This window comes from Desmodus rotundus, chromosome 5, assembly GCF_022682495.2.
Source record: "Desmodus rotundus isolate HL8 chromosome 5, HLdesRot8A.1, whole genome shotgun sequence".
NCBI lineage: Eukaryota > Metazoa > Chordata > Mammalia > Chiroptera > Phyllostomidae > Desmodus > Desmodus rotundus.
In genome coordinates this window covers 166839926-166858709 of record NC_071391.1, presented here as the reverse complement: position 1 = coordinate 166858709, position 18784 = coordinate 166839926, and the positions used below count along the sequence as shown (strand labels likewise).

The following is an 18784-nucleotide window of genomic DNA, read 5'->3' as shown; positions in this document are numbered from 1 at the left end:
TAGCTGGAAGGGGGGTCTAGGACGCCTTCCTCCTGGGAGACCTTGGCCCCCACTCTCTGGGTCTCTGCCTGGCTCAGAAGAGGCGGGGGGCCCTCCTTCCCACACGAGCTCTTTGCCTGCACCCCCACCTGTCCTATTCCCCTGCTTACAGGGTCCTGCTCGACCTGCGTCATTCATTCCAGACTCTCTCCTGCTTTCTGATCACCCTGTTAAAACATCACACGCTCCCTTCCCGTGACACAGCTGCTCTCAGATAACACCCACCCTTCTCTATGCTCGATGTCCCTGCACACAGCTGACCCCTGCACACGCATCTGCACTGCAGACCTCCACATGACGGTGCCTCTGTCCCCCGCCACGTGACGGGACTCCCCTGCCACCCCGAGTCTGCGCTGCCTCTGCCTCCTCACCACGCGGACCGCCCGTCCTTCGCTGCCACTCTCCTGTCTCCCTCGTGGACTTCTCTGGACCTCAGGCAATGCCCTCGTATGTAGGACCCGGGGGGAGACACCATCCTCTCCCGTCCCTCCGTGTCCTCGGACTTCTCTCCACCTGTCCCGCCCCTGGCTTTGCCTTCCTGTCCTTTTGTGTCCTAAACTCCCGTCTGTGGCTCCCACCTGGGCGACTTCACTAGAGTGTCCACGACACCATGCAGAGGGCCGGCCAGAGCGCTCCCACACATCTGACCGTCTCAAAGGCTTGACAGCGCTTCCATTTTAGTGGGACAGATGCAGCCCCTTGTTGCTCTAACCACCTGGCTGCGTCCCAAAGTGCCTGGCCTTGCCTTCCTCTCTCACCTGTGTCTCCCTGTCCTGGGAGATGGTCTCCCAGCCCTGCCAGCGCATCTCGAGGATGCTTCCTGAACCTGCCCCAGCCTTCCTGTCCCTGCCGCTTGCCTCCTCCAGGCTGGTCTCTTGCATGTGCTATTCCAGTCGCGTAAAGAAATGCCACGTTCCTTCTCCCTCACACCGGACAGGCTGATGCAGGGAGGTCATTGCCCCAGGGGCCTCAAGGCCGTGTCTGCAGGGGCCATGTCTGCCTTGTGCGGCGCCCTGTCTAGGTGGGGCTCTCAGAGGGCCAGGGCAGGGGTCTTGGCCAGCGGAGCCGCCTCTGCCTGTAACACTGCATGCTGCATCCAAACTGGGGCCACACAGTACTCTGTGGAGTTCAGCTGGAGAGCGATGTCTTCCCACTTGTAAGGTGCTGCGAGGAATTTTACATGAGCAAATACTGGGGAGGCATCTGTGGGGCCAGTGGCAGGGCTGAGCCGTCCCTGGCCTGGCCCAGGGAGACCAGGGTGGTCCTCATGAGCCCATCCAGCAGGTGACTTGTTGGAGTGTGGCCCCTGTTTCTGCTGTAGTTAGACTTTCTCTGTGGAAATGCAGAGTCAGGGGGATTTGTCAGCCACAAGGAGAAAGTGATCTGTTTTCAAGGTGAAAATACAAGCCTTAAAGAGAAATGGCATAAAGAAGCTTTCTCTTATGACACTGGAGCATGGTCCTCACCCTCATTTTGCATGTGAGGAGCACTGAGCACAGAGGGTGTGCACCGAGCCCACAGGGCCACGCCGGTCAGCAGGGGACGGGGCCAGGCCCCAGTCTCCATGGAGACAGGTGGGCTTGGAACCCAGATGGCCGTGGCCAGGCCAGCGTGCACCTGTCACTTTGGTTTGAAAAGGACTGGGCGTCTCCCACTGGCCGGGCCCTGAGCTCAGCCTGGAAAGGTGGCGATGGAGTCCGCACGCGTTTTCCTCGTCTGAAAAACGGGCCAGCGCTGCCCGTGGGCTCGGAGGGCATTTGGCGAGTGTGGGCTGCGTGCGAGTGGAGTGCCGGGCTGGGGGGCAGCCACTACGGCCACACATGCGGTCGCCCTGGTCATGTAACACACAGGGCAGGGCCGCTGGTGCCCACGCCCCTCTCGCCTGCTCCCAGGACATGGGCAGGAAGCGTGGCTCTGCTCTTCTCAGCAGCCATTTGAAAACCTGGAGCCACAATAGCTTCTAAATATGCTTCACCTAAAAATTTTCTGCTGAGCCTGTGTTCTAAGCCTCACCTACTATGAACGTCTCTGGGTTCCCACAGATTTGCCCCGAGTACCCGAGTCAGCATTTTAATGGGACCGGTCTCAAAAGCCCCAGCACACAGTCAGCCGGTCCTCTCGCCATATCTCAAGCCCAGCGACTCCGCCCTCCTGCCTGGCAGCTGTGCCCCAGACACGGTGGGACCCTCAGACTCAAGTCTCCACAGCCCCGCAGTTCTTTCTGAGAATGGGCTGTTTTCCTGCACAGTCAGCTCTGGCCGTCTGTGTGTCCAGACGGACCAGACGGTCGGCACACTTCATGTGCCGCAGGAGAGGTGGAAGAAGTGCACTTCGGCTCAGTTCCAAAGGGAATCCAGTTGTTCAAAAATGTAAGACCTAACTGATTAAAACAAATGTGTGGGATCGGAACCCACCCGCCAACCTCCTGATTGAAGACTTTACTGTGCAGGAATGTTGGGACAACTGTGACATGAAACAGACCTTCTGAGTGAAATGCTATAGAACACAAATATAAATATGATTCACAGGTATGCAGGGGTCCAGGTAACCGGGCAGCAGGACTCCCCAGTGGTTTTCTCAGGGCTCATGGCCTTTGCGTGCGGGGGTAGGGTGGCATGCAGACTGTCTGCATTCAGTGACCTGAGAGGAGACACAGAGGGCAGTGGCCGGCCTGAGGTCCCAGAGCAGGCAGGTAAGAAACCAGGCCTGGCACCCAGGCCTGCCCACGAGGGCAGAGGGGCTGGACCTGTGCTCCATCCTGGGGACACGCTGTTCGCTGGAGGATGAGGTTTAGAGCCCGTCGGCCCCCACGAGCGTGCCAGTGCTGGGTGGCTGCCCTTGGAACAGATGGAAATGACAGAGGCAAAGGAGATGACTGAGACAGCGGCAGGCGTGTGTGCGAGGGACGGGGCGACACGACTTACTTTCTGGAGGGACCCTATCTTTGTGCGGGCATCCGGACAGGCTGCGATGATGCGGGTACAGCCCGGTCACGTGGCCGGTTCCATCGCAGCCTGGGGTTGGACACTTGCTCTCTTTCTTTTCTGCTCTCGAGGGATCTAAAAGCGACAACAGGTGTCAGGAGAGTGAGCTCTTTACCCCTGAAGACAAACGTGATTATTTCACATTCTGAAGAGACCTTGACAAATAGAGAAGTAAAGCAGGTGTCGGGAGACAGGCTGTGGCAACAGGCTTTTGCATAGGTCTTTAGTTTTGGGTGATTTCTGACCTGAAAAGGGTAATCATGAATCATAACATATTTTACTTTCTGTGCTAAATAAAATGAAAGACTCTGCCTCCCTGAACTCTCCATGGTCTTCCCGTGTGTTACATGATGAGCTCAGAGAAACCAGCGGAAACTGGGGTGCGGCAGTGGCCTTCTCAGAGCACAAACCTCCTGCGTTGCCCGCAGGCGGGCGCTCTGCGGCATGCAACCACGGAGCGACGCTCTCCGGTGGACTGCGTGTGTCTGAGTGCTCTGTCTGACCACAGGCACTGTGAGGGGCAGGCGCACCAGTGTCGAATGTGTTCTCTGCAACACTGGTTGGCAGCACATCAGCTCAGAGATTTTCTGAAAATAAGATGCACTCTCAGAAGGCACTGCAAGCAAATGACCCGAGTGGTGGAAATCCTGCCTGACACAGGGGATGCGCAATCAGACTGTTCCAGAAGCTGCTGAGCGCCTGCTGGGCTTCTTCCAGTGCCCTGGGACCAGGGGACGGCTCCCATGGCACTGTGTTGGGGTGGCTGCAGCTCTGCGAGGTGGTGGGGGCGGGGAGGGCAGGGGCAGTGGGGAGGGACCAGAGGCAGAAATGCAATGGCATTGCTCAGAAATCACTTCTGCACCCACAACTGACCCCGGTGCGCAAACGTGCAGAAGACAGCTCCAGCAGTACTTCGAAGACGAAGCCCAGACCCCAGGGCACCGTGGCGCATGAAGCCCTGTGTGTGAGCCAGGTTTTGAAAACCAGTTGCACAGATTATCCATCGACAGTAACTAGAATGACCTGGTCCAGGGAATACTGTGGTTAAAATTTCTCTTAGGTATTTAGTATTTTTATATTAATATCTTATTAATCAAGCCAATCATGATTGTTGAAAAATATATTTTACTTTTGGTTAATAATTCATTTTATATAAAGAAAAAAGCTTGGTTTAAAAATTTTAAAGTCTTACCAACTTTTTCTTAAGTCATTCATGTGAACGTAAATAGACAAAGGACTTGCAGGACTATCTAAACGTTTTGATGTTTCTATAAAGAGCCCCCTTCCTTTTTAACCAGCATTTTACTCTGTGCCACGTGTCTCTTTCAGGTTCTGCGAACTCTCGAACCAGTGCCGAGGTTGAGGGAGTGCCCCCCATGCAACTGTCAGCTACCCCTGGCCACTACTTGCAGACGGCAGCCCCTGGAAACAGATTTAAAAGTGTGACGCCGTGACTTCGGTTTTTAGACATCTCACTGGAGCGCCTCTTCCACGTGCGAACCCAAAGCCTAGCATTTCATTCCCTCGTGAGTAATTTCACAGTAACACTCGTATAATTTAATCAAAGTAAATAGAAAAGTGCACAGTAACAGTTTCAAAGGAAAATATTGATTAAGATCATAAACTAGAGATATAACAACTTATAGCGCTAAACTAGATATGAATGGCTTCTAAAGGACAAGAAGTAAATGATGACTATCATTAATCATTAAGTGACTCTTTTTCATCAGGACACGTAACACCCACAGTTTGATAAAGGGTCCTGAAGTCAAGAGCAGAACTGTGTGAACACAGCGTGGCCCTGCCCGCCTCGGGCTCTGGGAGGCGGCAGGGTGTAAACTCCTCTCGATGCGTGAGCCCGGCCGGGGGCTGCCACTTGCCTTCGCCACGGCCTCCCTTGCTTTCTCACCCCTTTCAGCCCCCACTTGTCTGGGAGTACTGAAACACTGGGGCCAACGCCAGACAAGCAAGCGAGCAAACAGACCCATAATTCAACCGAGAACCCCGCAACAATATCTAGAAGAAACTTGGATGCTGGGCTTAGCTGCTCCCATACCGCCTTCCTAGTGGATGCTGAAGAAGAAGATAGGAGTTCCACGTTGAACCTCTTTTGTTTTAGGTCAAGGTTTTGGAAAGGTCACTCATTCATCATTTAAATCATTTTGAGGAGATTGAGTAGAAATGAGCATTAGTACGAATGTTCTCTTCATCTTTAATAAAATAACGGGAGCCGAAAATAGAGACTGTGGTCATAGGGACTACTCGGACGTACTGATACCACTTTATTTTTTCAGAAGAAAGGCATTACTCTCTTTGCCTACTTTGGAATCCTTGCTTGACTGCATTTATTTGGTTCTGACATAACTATGGGCATCTTCAAAAGAAACCAGGGGACAATGTGGAACATGCTGGTAAGAGAGAAGTGAGCTGCTCTCAGGGGAAGAAGACCTGAAAAAACTGGGCCGAGGCAGGAACCCATGCTTTCCAGTTCATTTAAAAAGTCTGAATCCCCAGCCCTCCCCCTTTCAGGGAAAAGGCACATCTCAGCTTCACTGTTCATGCCCTCCCTGTCCCCATTTATTTGGGGGAACCAAGCAGTTTAAATTCTAATTCTTACCAACCCCCCCCCCCCCAACCAAACAAACCCAGAACAACAACAAAACCAACTGAGGTAAACCCACAGAGAGCTCTGGGTGTAGAGGAGCCATGGACTCCAGATGTGGCGCCCAGTGCATCCACACCGAGCTCCTCGGTGCCTATGGGCCTCCGCACACGGCTCCCAGGCCGCCAGTGTCAGCCCAGGGTGCATGTGTGCAGCTGAGCAAGCCGTGAGGAAGGGCACTGCTGCCTCCTAAAAAGGTTGAGCTATGATTCTCAAGCATCCAACTAACGACTTACAGACGCCACTACAACCACAGCACCACCACACGACACTCACCCAGGGCAAGCCCGACACTCCGCTGTGTTGGACCCTGCAGCCCAAAGCGCCAGCCCTTTCTCGCCCGCACCTCACCCTGGTCGGCCTCCCTCTGCATCCCTGAATCGACCTCGGTGCTCCAGCCAGATCGAGCACCCGAGGGCCTCTGGCTCAGTCTCATCTCGAACAGGATTTGGGTCTAGCAAGGCCCAGCTTGCTGTGGGCTGTGCGCACACATTGAGAGGAGAATACACACCTATGTCACAACAGAAGAGAGGGATTTTCTGATTGTTTGAATTTCATACCGCAACTGATTTTCAAACCAAATTCCTGAAGCTCAAGATCAGATCCACAGGAAACTCAGTATTGATAAGGAATAGAATAAAATACACAATATAGGATCTTTCTGGTACTCATATGGAAGGATTTAAGGAATCACCAATTTTATTCTTGAAATTGCTTCTTACCTAGTTCTAAAAGAGTCTCTGACACAGGCACAGCGCCACAGCTCTGTGTGAGGGGGAGCGGGTGCCTGCCCCCCCAGGGAGAGTGGGCCCACTGAAATGCAGATGGGGAGCCGACCGCTCAGGCTGGAGTAGTCAGCACAGAGACTAATGCATGTGGGTTGAACGTGGAGAGGAGCACCAACCTGTGCTCGCAGATTTCATGAATAAAAGTTCGCTGAATCGGCCACACCAGGTGGTTCGGGGTGTTCTATAGTAAAATGAGAGTGACAACGTCCCCACAATGGTGTGGAGCCAGTGAGGGGAGCGACTGCTGGTCTCTGCAGGAGACACACCACACCGCGCAGGGCGGGGCTCCCGTCACTGAGGCCCTCACTCACCTAATGTGCACTCGCCGCCCTCGCCTCACGCCACCTGCCCTTCCGTTACCGTTCAGTCTCTACAGGGTGTGTCCTATGGGGGAGGCTTTACCAGCAACCGTTATTTGATGATAGCTTTATCAGCTGGGAGGCCACCCGCCCATGCTTCCCCCCAACTGACTGACCGCTGCGTGAGCCCTGGCCACTCCGGGTGTGGGCCGCCTGGAAGACCACGGGCTCGTCCTCAGGGCTGCTCGCTCAGGACCTGCCGTGTCTGGCCCTGCACCCCAAGGTATGCACCCCCACCGAACCAGCCTAGTGCTCGTCCGCTCTGAGAATACGACACGGAGCTGCTTTGTGCACTTCTCAGAAACACACTTCATTGGCTCCTCAGGAACGCAATCACAAAACGCGACTCTGGAACCAGCCCTAAGAAACGGGCGGCAGAGATCAAATCTACGGCAGGGCACGCATTAACTGTGACCACCATCCGCATCTCTCCCTCGAGCTCATGGTTCCGGGAGGCAACTTACGTGAGGCAGAAATATTACCTTTACCATAGTATGGCTTTTTGACATGGCTGTCGCTGGGCTTGGGCTTCCGCTCGTCCCCAGGCAGTGGTCGTGGTGACTGCTCCTCGTAGGACCGTGTGCTGTCGCGCCGGCCGGCCTCCAGGGCCATCTTCTCCCTCATGGCCTTGGCCCTCTCTGTTTCCAAGGCAATGGCCTTCTCCAGAAGGGTCAGGTTGCCCTTGGTCATGTCGAACACCTCCTCGGACCTGTCTGAGTTCACGGAGGCCGTGTCATCGTCTCTCTCGGGACACCCATCCTCCTTGGCACAGCTGGAGAAAGTTCTGGACCTGGGGCTCAGCTGCTCCTCGAGCCTCATCAGGTTCATCATGTCAGAGTAGTTCCTGTCCGGCGTCCTCCCCGAGAAGTCATCCTCTGGCCGCACATGCTGGCGGATGCTCGGGTTCTGTGGGGCGCCCCGGTCCTGTGGGCTGCTCTCGCTCAGCTTCCGGGCCAGGTCAAAGCACTGGTTCCGCAGGCACTCCAGGCTGCTCAGACACACCTCCTCGTCGCTCTCCTCCACCAGCTTGTCCACCAGCCCGTTGTTCAGGCTGGGCTTCCCCAGCATCACGTAGTTCACGTTCCTGCTGTCCTGCTGCGCCATGGTGTCTGCGTAGCCCCTGTCACTCACGTTTTCTGCGAGCACCACACCATGGCCCTGCGCTAACAGTTTCAGGGAGTCCACCGTTTCTCTGACGACATCGCTGTCTAAGTCTAGACTCAGCTCGCCTTTCCGGCTCAGGCTTTCGTTTTTGTCACTGTCGTCTTCCAGACTGTGGGAGGTGTTGCTGTTCATTTCCGACTCTGTCCGGGCCCGGTAGGCTGCGTCCTCTGCAATCTTGCCAAGATTCAGCAAGGACTTGGCCACCAGCTCATCGTAATTATCATACTCGTCGTTATTGTTATCATCCTTCTCTGCGTCTTGCATTATTCGACTATTGTGACAATTCATTTGGTGATCTTCTGCAAAGAAAATAAAAGAAAGGACAAAAAGAAAAGAAAAGAAAAAAGTGGCTAGAACTTCAAGTTTAGTTGCAACAGCAAGGACAGCAAGTTAACTGCACACTACACCCTGCAGTCACACCCTGCGATCACACCCAGGCCTGGGCCCCAAGGCGGCGCCGTGAAGCAAGCCCCCGTGCCAGGATCAGGAGCTGCGTAGGACACTTTCTGTTCACTGTTAATTTCCTTGATTAACCTGAAAGTACACCAGTATGTACGATGAAGATCACTGAAAGTGTTGGTTTTTCATCACTTCCAAACTTTGCGAATGGCTTATTTTCTTTACTGGCTTTATTCACCTGCAGCCCAACCAGAGGCGCAGCCGTTCTTTCCACCATGTAACTAGAGTTCGTGAGAGTTCACGAATTTTACAAGCTTGTTTCAACTCTTAAAGCAGATGTTCACGGCACCTGCTCCTGAGCGGTTTGCCCTCCCCAGGCGCTCAGGCAGCACGGGAGTGGGGCGCCTCAGGTCCCCGAGGAACCGTGCGGGGCCGCCGCCGACTTGTGCTTTCAGTGTCAGAAGCACGCGTTTGGGCTGAATTGAGAGTTATTTTGACCTAGGTACCTTGGAGATAATTTATCAGAATGCACAGCGAAGCCATAGGAATGCAGAGTAAGAACTTAGAAGCAAAATCTGATTAGTGTGGCTCCTCGTGCTGAGAGATGAGGGAGAGTCTGCATCGGCCAAGTGCCTCTGAAGGCAGGACCGAGGTGAGCGGGTGTGAGGATACCACAAACAGCACAGCCTCCCAGCTGGCACGTAGATGGCGACCCTCGCTTACCACATGGCAGCAGCAAAGTTTTGGTGAGCTGGGAGAAATAATGTGTGAATAACTGTCCCATCCAGTCTGAAAAAACTACTTAGGAAATTTGTTATTTTAAAAAGACTATGTTAAAAATGACATAAAGTGCCTGTGTTTTACCTGAAGAGCACCCTGCTCCACACTAAAGGGGCCCCTGGGACATGCAGCTCTTCACACCACACAGTTTCTCCCTTGCCCACCGCAGACCCGGGGATAACACCTGGATTCTCACTGTGCAGCCCTCCCCAGCCTGGGTCTGGTTGACTGCATGTGGCCGCCACACCTGTCCTCTGCTTCTGCGATGCAAACACGACCAAGAAGAATTTGGAAAGTTTGTTAACGAGCTGAAGGAACGAGGGATGTAGACTGAAAGCTGGGTTGGGGCCCCAGGACTTCCTCTGTGAGGTCCACACTGCCCCTCCGATTTGCACTTCAGCATGTCAGTCACAGAAAACACCTCTGCGAGCCCACACAATGCACCAACATGTTTTTAAAACCTAACACACCCTTCTGAACATCAGCAAATCAAATTTGCCACATAATAGTCATAGAGTGTCACTCATTGTCTGAAAAACAGATGGTCCCTCTTCTGGACAATCCCTACAAATCACTTTCACAAGTGCAAGGACACGCAGTCCCCGAGAGCACAAGAGGGAGGGAGGCTGAACCACAGGGCATCACGGGTGTGTCTGTCTACACGTGCGAGAGGCCCCTGGCCCAGGGCTCCTGAAGCTTTTAAGAACTGAGGGCAAACTGTTCTAGTTAATTTTTGAAAAAAATACAAGATATATTCCCCTCTCAATGTATGCACTTGAATTTGTACATCCCACACAGAGACCAGAGAAGCAGCGTCAGCTAGCGGGGCTCTGCGACCTGCACACGGCAGCAGGTGACTCCACAGCCATTGACTCCGCAGCCATCACCTCCACGCCTACAGAGAGCCACCTGGAGACGGCAGTGATGGTCTGCAAACAAGGGACCTGCGTGCCACCCCGGAGCACTCTGAACACTGAGTCAAGGAAGATGCCACAGCCAGGCGAGATTTATTATTTTCTCTCCATGTTCTCTGTGACACGCCTCTCGTCCTCCAGAACTCGGAAAGGAGGGAGTCAGGGTGAACAGTGGAGAAGACAGAACACTGAGGTCGTGTCCTTGCTCTTTAAAAGCACAGTAAAGGCTGCACCTGGAACATGACAGCGACCTGCACTGTGTGGGCTCCTGACCTTCCTACCAGTCTTACCGGGAATGTGACTTTCGTGACGTCTCACGGTTCATCTGTCCCCAGGAGGAAATGGTTTCTGCTGTTACCTCTGGGCTTCCAGCAGCTGCCATCACATGGCTGCATGACACCTCCCACCCTGTGGACCAGCAGGTGCTACTCACCCACCCCCCATAAGCTACCTTCCCCCAAGGATGCTAAAACTAACACAGACAAGCGTCTGCACACAGAGGAGGGGCTGTGAACAGCTGAGAGGAGGTCTCCCCGCTCTGGAAACCTGGCGAGCAGAGGCCGCCCACTGTGTCTTCTGGCTTCAGAGCCTCCCAGTGAGAATAGCAGGGCCGTGGGCACCCAACACAGCGTCGTCAGAACGGACTCAGGAGCGGAAGTCCCTTGGCCCTGTCGGGCCACTCCCTTGCCAGCCGTTAGTTGTGTCGTGCTGGTGACATAACATGGCCCTGTAGACAGCTCTCCCAGGAATCATGTGGCTGTGCCATGCAGGACCCGCAGGGGCAGCACTCTGCCGGTGGGGACAGCTCCCATGGGGACCTGCCACAGGTGTGGGCTCAGGCGGCAGCACCTGCTAAGGAATCACCTGCTACAGGCCAGTCCAGGCATTCGCCGCTGGGTGGACGCACAGAACCTTTGTTTGAGGGGATGTAGAGGCGACTTGGTCTGGCCTCTTCCAGGGGGGGGACTGAGCCCAGAGAGCAGCTGCATTTCGGTGGCTAATCTCATGCACCCTTCTGATGTTTTCATCCCCAGTGAGGAGCCTTATTTTTATTGCTGTTACAGATGCAGTACTGGCCCCTAAGGGGCTCTGTGAAATGTTGTGGGTCTGAGTTCTGTCCCCTTTGAGTCACACTATCATAGACAATCTATGCTCAACAGTTGTAATTAGAAAGCCAAAAGAATTTCTTAAACAACAAAAAATGTAGCCATATAAGGCGTCTGTTCTCTGCCTTCAAGACCAGAATTTGGTGTGGTTAGAACTCTGTGGATTATACATCTATAAATATAAGTGCTGGCATTTTATGCTTTGTCTCTAACAGAAATGTCCAAGAAACAACTTTTAATTTCTTCAGGATCTAGTCCTGTGTGACTATTGCTTTTTCTAGCTGTTAAAACAGGCTGTGGCCAAGCAAACATGAAGCTCAGGAGCAACACAGAAGAACAAAGAGAAAGAAGAGACAATGCTTCAAAGCGGGAGTTCCATAGCCTTTCCAGGATGCTTCCAGGGCATTAGATCCGTGTTTCTTTTTTGATTATATACATAAATAAATGCCAACATCTTCTATGACCAGTAGATTCTAATGATGAGACAGGTAACAGACGCTATAACTGCTGAGAAAGTGACAAGCACTATGTGACCAGTGATGTGACCTGCGACACAGAGCCACTCTGAGTACGGAGAGTGAGGCCCGGAGCTCAGCGATCAGCTGGCCGGCACAGTCTCAGGGCACGTGGCTACCGGTCCACATCCAATGCCGATCGCGGTGCTGAGAGAGGCAGGGGAGGGCCCACCTCCCCTCTGACAGAGCACAGTGGGAGCCACGAGAGGTCCCTGCTCCCCTCATGTCACCCTGCTAGTCAGTGACATGTGGGAAGGCTGTCCCAGTATTCGGGCCGCAGTACTGCCTCTCTTCTCACCGGCTGGCTCTTCGTCAGTGCACACCCGTCTGCCCAGCACGCAGTGGGAAGGTGGCTGCTGTCACCGTCCACATCGGTCTGGTACAGTTTGAGGATCTGGTTACAAATCCAGCCGTGGAAGCGTGTGAGTACTAAGCCAACAGCTAACCAGGGTCCTGACGAATGGAGTTGAGGTCCATTCCAATGTGGAGAGGAGAGGAGAGGAGATCAGGAAAACCCTGGGTTGATCATTCGAGAGAGCACCAGCCCCAGACCCCAGGTCCCTGGGAAGCACGAGGCATGGAGGGGGTGGAAGGGTGGCAGCCGGGGGGAGGCTGGGCAGAGGGCTGGGAGGGGTGAGTCTGGGCATAGCCCTTCTGGAAAGAGCCCTAGAGCCTGGTAGCTCCCACCCCCAACATCTTCCTCTCCCCAATGTGGACAGTGAAGCCCCCCAAGTCCCCTCACACTCAAGCCCACCCCCAAGTTGAACAGGAATGACAGGAGAAGCCTGAAGGTGGGGGTGGAGCAGAGGGGTGGCTGTCACGTCTTGTACGGCCAGGACAGTCCAGATAAGTCCCCTCTCTCCACCTCACTGTCCCATAGTCTAATCCCCGCTACTGCACAGTGCTGCGTGTCTCGTTCTCGGTTTCAGGAAGTCTCAGACTGCGCCTGTCCACAGTTACAGACCACCCAGTGCTTCTGGGCTCTTGGAGGTTAAATGATCCCAGCTGAGTCTGATCTCATGCTCTGATGGGCACGGGCACAGGGCAGGGCACCTTCTTCAGAGTCAGCCGCATCTTTCTTAGGGTCACAGAACAGCAGTGCCAGAAAAACTGGAGATGACTCTGCCACACTGCTCCCCTGGGAGGAACTCGGGTCCAGAGAGTTGACACGGCCTGTTTGCCCCCGAGGCTGGCGAGCTCTGCACTGTCACCTGTCTCCCTTGACCAGCCCGGGTCTCTTCCCATCAGACCATGCCCCGCCCCCACCCCCCACAGCGCTTGTGACTATTCTGGGCACCATCACACGGTATAGTCTTAAAGATAAACTACCCAAGAAATAAAAAGGTCCAAATGAGAAGGTGTTTCTCTGTTCAAGCAGGAAGGGCCGCTGTTGGCCTCTCCACGCGGCAGACCGCAGCGAGGAGGCACGGCTGCGGAGTGGGCACAGGCCCGCCTCTCTGTAACCCTGGCAGAGCGAGGGCCCCGCATGACTGGAGCTGGGGGCCCCTGGGTTCCAAGTGTGGGCTTTCTGACCTTCTCTGCACATGTCTCTCAACCCGCAGCTGGTTAGCATGAACAGTGAGCGCAGGGAGGTTTCCAGCAGGCCGCGAGCCCGCCTCCGCAGCTGACCTGTGGTCCCACGAGGGCCTGTCTTCTCCCAGGTCCACTCGCTTCTCATTTGGCTCAACAGACGCAGACGTGGTCCAACTGTACTTTCACCCAGTCTTCCTCTTTGAAACCACAAGGCGTCTCCTCCCAGAGCCACTGCTCTGAGCCCTAAAGCTTCCGGTGCCAGCTCTGCCTTCACACACGCATGGCCGCTGAACAGGGGGCAGCTGGGCAGGCACAGCCTGCAGCCCCACCACACTGCTGCCCACGAAGGGCGTGGGACTGTGTCTTCACAGACTAGTAAGATACCCAGTTTTTTAAGTGTTATTTAAAACGAATTACTGATAACTGACATTTGATTTCCCTATTGATTGTGGAAAAATATTTGGAATTAGCTGAGTTTTCTGAACTAACAGAAGCGGCAACAATGTGTGTCAGTACTAACCCTGCACTGTGCAAATCACCCAGAGCGACCCTCATGCCCGTGTAGTGCAGACGCTTCATTTCGGCAGTCGCGTGTGTGGGGGGGGGGCGCACAGGCCCGCGCCCTCCTGTCCACAGGAGGAGGAGGCCCCTCAGGGCCCTGGGGTCCTGCTCTGCTGGAGCCGCCAGGGGACAGCAGAGAGGAGAGGCACCGAGCCTCCGCAGTGGCCTCGTGCCCTTCTTCCCTGTGTGCGGTGTGCACAGAGCGGTTCCTTTGTCCCGACGGCTGCTCACCACAGGAGATGATTTGGGTGACTTACGTGCAATCACCCAAAATACACTCCCAGCCCTTTTCTGAGCTGCCCACTGTTTTCTCTGTGTTTGTCTCCGGGTTTTGGTCCCAGGTCCATAAAATCTGCTCGACTTAGTGGCGGAGGGGCTGGATTTCTGGAGTTGAGACAGCAGCATGTGGTCTCAAGGCCAGAGGATCTGGTTATAAATTTTGCTCCGTTCTCAGTGAGCACCACGGCCCCTGCAAGTCCGATGCTCCCCGCACCCAGACAGGCTGCGCGGGTGTCTCCCTGTCACCTCCAGGCTGGGGCATGGGCTCCCCTCGATGACATGTGAAGACTCCCCACCAGTTATGTACTTCTGAGTGTTTACTGACTTTGGGGCCTGTTACTCCATAAAGCCTTCCTGCGACTGGAAAACTACGCGGGCCAGATGTTTCCCACGGACACGCACAGCCTGTGGTAGAGTCAGGGGCCTGCCCGAGACACGCGGTCCAACCAGCGCCAAAGACACACCTTATCCTGAGCTTCATTCTCAACTTTGACAAACTAGCATTTGCAACAAAATTAGACTGACAGACAGAGCAAATCAGCTGGTAATCCCTTCATGTAAAAATAAATGGGACAAAATATGTTAGATGTATTCTCTCACATCTTTTATTATTATATAAAAACGATTTTTTGCAGTATTTTATGCATGTTGCTTGCATTCTTAAATGTTCATGCCATTATATTCTCAGCAAGCTTCCTGGCTTGTACTGAAGTGTCTGACAACTCATAAAATGTAAGATATATTTTATAATTATGCAAAATTAGTTTGCATGCAGGAAGTTTAATTTTCATCACATACTGATATCTAGAAATGTCGCATTCTGCATTTACTCAGTGAGAAGTAATGGAGCCATACACTTCAACACATCTGTGTGCTAACCTTCCTAAAATAATGCCTTCACGAGTGTAGGGAAGGACTAATTTTAAGATGATAAAAAATCACGATCGTCTTTCTCTGAACTGTGTGCACAGCCTCCCTCAAGTTGAAACCGTGCACGCTCACCGCCCCATCTTTGTCTCCATGCTGGTCTCACACACACTGCTTTTCCGCTGACTGCAGCAGAAAACCGGCGGGCTAATTCTGATTTCACAGTCTGCCTGCACTTCAGCTCGCCTCCCTCATCAGGGACCTGTCCCTGAGGACGACGGGAGAGGATAATTGGCTCATCAACATGAGAACACATCCGAGAGGGGGCTTGGGGAGCTCAGAGGCCACCAGACACCCTGCACCACCTTCATCCTGCCGCCATCTGATGAAACTCTGAGCCCACCTACTGCACATCGTCACGGCGCTTCCATAACTCAGGCTCCGCGCATCACCCTGTTTGAAAGGAAAAGCACTCCAGAGTCTGCGAATTTCTTTTTGAATTAAAAAAGGAAATATTTGTTCCTGTGAGGAGGAACATATGCAGGGTGGATTTTGTCTTGAATTTGTTTCAGAGAGAGTTGATTTACTGCTGAGAGGACACGGCCTGTCAGCAGCTGGCCCTGCGTGTGGGGCCGACAGGCTCATGGAGAGGGCGCGAGGGCAGCGAGGACCACCCAGACTGGCTGGACGGGCTCTGCCCACAGCGCTTCCCACAGCTGCAGCGGGGGAGGGGCCACACGGTCCTGGCTGACACAGCGCCCTGTGGACGCCACCCCACATACTTCTGACTCCGCTCAGCTTGCTTGGCCTGGCCTAGAGCAACTGTGTCCTACTTCCAAAAGGTTCTGAACATAGTTATTCACATTTTCCCACAAGCCACCCACTTCCTCCTTCAATGTGAACTTCCAAGAACGCACCACAGGTCTGGGGCCAGTGCGCATGCAGAACTCCATGCCGAAGGAAGCAGCAAGCCTTTGGGCAGGGAAGCCTCTGGTTCTATCTGATCTAACCGAGTGGTTGAGTGGACTGTCTTGCAAAGTCAGCTGTCTGGGACAGTCCAAGCTTCACTTAGGATGACAAGAGTTTACACGTTTACAAATGTGTTTCAGAAACAGAACACAGGAAGACACAGTCATGTGGCTGAGGTGGCAGAAGTAAGGAAGTTTTCTCCAGGCTGGAAAGGGAGTTGCTATGTTCTTTCTTCTGGAGTTTTCTGTCACGTCAGTGGGCACACACAGTGTGTGCTCATCAAGATGCAAGTATGTGTGTGTATAACACTTAAAGGTGTTTTCTTTTTAGTGTGCTGAAGTGTGAAAATAAACTACAGCTCACTAGGCAGTACATAACAATTTCAGCTATATCTCTGAATTCACAAGAGTCCAGAAAGATGCCCACCACCCCACACGTGACGCCTGCTACTAGACAAGTCTGCAACCCTGAACAGTGCCTCTCTGATCGCAAGACAACTGGGGGCTTCCCCTTAATCAACGCAGACCCTGAAATGCATTCCGAAAATAAAAGTTCTCATGCAAAAGACCAGCCCACAGTATGCTGACTGGACAACAAGTATCATTTTAATTAATGAAATGGGAACTTAATGTCACCTGAAATGAATTATGGTGATACTCTTCCCTGCTGTTCAAATGACAGGAAGTATGAAGAACTTGGGCTCTGAAGTGAGAAGAGCCATCGCTGGAGGCTGGCCACACAGCCCCTACGTCCTGGAGAGGACCCCATCTTGCCGAGCCTCGGTTTCAGACAGGCATGCCAACGGTGACGCACCTCCACCCCGCCCCCCTCACTGTCACTGTGCAGGCTGTGACCACACCCCTGGAGGCGGTCATCACCAGCAATGTGACACTGGAGGACCCTTGGAGTAAAAACACATGCCTAATTCCCACATTATAAATAATGGTCCCTCTGTAACCTGTGGGCTCCCATCACAACAGTCTGTCGGTCTGCATACACTTGTTTTATCCAAAACACACCTCTCCATAAACTCCGTGCTTCGGCTTAGCATGGAGGTGCAGACTCGGTGCTGGCTGATGGGCACAGCGGCCTGCTGGTGGAAACCACCAGGCTGTCTAGAGGCTCCCGAGGCTGGTGTCAGTCCTGTCTGTGTGGCTCTCTCCCGACACCTGGTTTCATGCTAGAGGACCACCTGCCACGTGTGGACGTGGGCGTGGACGTGGATGTGGACTTGGGAGCCAGCCTCTCCTACCACTCGGGATGCTCTGCATCTCTGCTAATGGGAGGTTGCTTCTTCTTGCTAAGAAAAAGGCACCATCATCCTTAGCGAAAACCTGCTGATGACCCAGGGATATGAGGGTCACGCTGAGTGTAAACCAAGGTCACGAAGGACCAGCTCCAAGATGGGTACCCAGCACTACGGTCGTTACACACACACGGGTACACGCCCGGTTTTCAGACCCAGGCAGTCTGTCATGTTAGGCATGGGGAGGGCAGAGCACACCACGTGGGACATCCTGCACCCGCGGCCCTTCTCCCACTAAGATGCAGCTAGTAAGAGGCAGGGAGTTGCCAGAGTTGATGGTGATTGTGGTGCTGAATGAAGCAGTTGGGTGAAAGAGCAGTTTGGTAGGTGAGCACATGAAGACGGGGGGCTGGCAGACAGATGCCTTGCAAAGCCCACGGTACTCAGCTGCACAAAGCCGGGCGTGTGATCCGGCAAAGTGGGTGCTCTGCCCACAAGGCTGTCAGGCCTTTCAATCCAGACTCTTCCAGAAGACTCTGGCCCTGAGTGCCTATGCAACCATGGGCGGGCAGTCCACTGGGAAGAGCCCCACATGACCTCAGCCAAGTGGGGTTTTGGATCACCTGTCTGTGGGGCTCCTCCAAGGGTCACTTCTCCCTGTGACAGGACAGGAAGCCTGTGACCCAGTCTCCAGGAATCGGTTCTGCGGGGGTTTCTTCTGAGGGGCCCGCTCCTTCGACCAGGAGCCCCTGCGGAGGAGATTGGGGACGCGGGTGTGTGTCACACCCCATAGCCTCCGCACATGCCAAGACCTCCTGCAGCAGTTCCAGAGCTGAGCCCTTGAAGCTCATGTGACAGATGCTTCCAGAAGGTGCCTGACTGGGGATTAGAATGCAAGGTGTGAGTCCTGAAACCAGACACCCAACAACTGATTATTTACCTCATCAGGCTATTTGCTTTCTAGACCCTGTTTCCTAACGTGCTTCTATCTCGGACTCCTTGTTTGCTGAGTGCTGGTCTCATGCCCTCTGGGTCCTGTGACTAGGCCGTCTGGGGCCGACAAGATAATTGGGCAACTGTTGGCTTCCCAGCGTCTCACACCACTGTGGACTGTGCTGCTTACTTGAATTTGCTGAAAAGTCACCAGTGTTGATTTGCTACCCCTCCTATAAAAGCTATGTTCTAGGGAGAAGTTAAAAGCCCCATGTGCTCACATTGTAAAGCCATTTCAACAATGCTGTGGCTACTTGTTCACAGTGTGTTGTATTGTACCTTTAGAAGTAGGTTATTTATAATATGTCCCTACGTAAACCAACGCGGGGAGTTTAATCACAGCAAATGGGTAGCAGGACCTAACATCTGGTTAAGGCCTTTGGTTAAATGATGCATGTACACAACTCTCTTCCACACCAACCCATCCCATGCACAGACACCCATAACTCCGAACACTATTGCTCATCACCGTCCAAGCAGCACAAGAATGGGAGAGAGCCACACTTATGCCACCTCTGTAATAAGGCACAGTCACTTACAAGTCGTTCACCAGCCCCAGCCACTCACGATTTCATCTGCAGCCACACACGTTCCATGCAGTGCCCAGAAATGATCTGCTAACCAGG

The 18784-nt window shown here is 53.6% G+C and overlaps 1 protein-coding gene across 17 annotated transcripts in view; it reads right to left on the bottom strand.

Annotated features, from left to right (window-relative positions):
* The window catches only part of MYT1L (myelin transcription factor 1 like), a 351165-nt gene that overhangs the window by 59109 nt on the left and 273272 nt on the right, over nucleotides 1-18784 (bottom strand). For 14 of the 17 annotated variants that reach the window (XM_053924160.1, XM_053924168.1, XM_053924171.1 and 11 more), the window contains exons 10-11: nucleotides 7315-8295; nucleotides 2964-3098 (exon numbers count right to left, since the gene is read on the bottom strand). In XM_053924160.1, the coding sequence (XP_053780135.1) occupies nucleotides 2964-3098; nucleotides 7315-8295 (1116 nt within the window). The remainder of the gene's footprint in view (nucleotides 1-2963; nucleotides 3099-7314; nucleotides 8296-18784) is intronic. The other 3 variants (XM_053924167.1, XM_053924169.2, XM_053924170.1) reach the window with 2 other exon arrangements.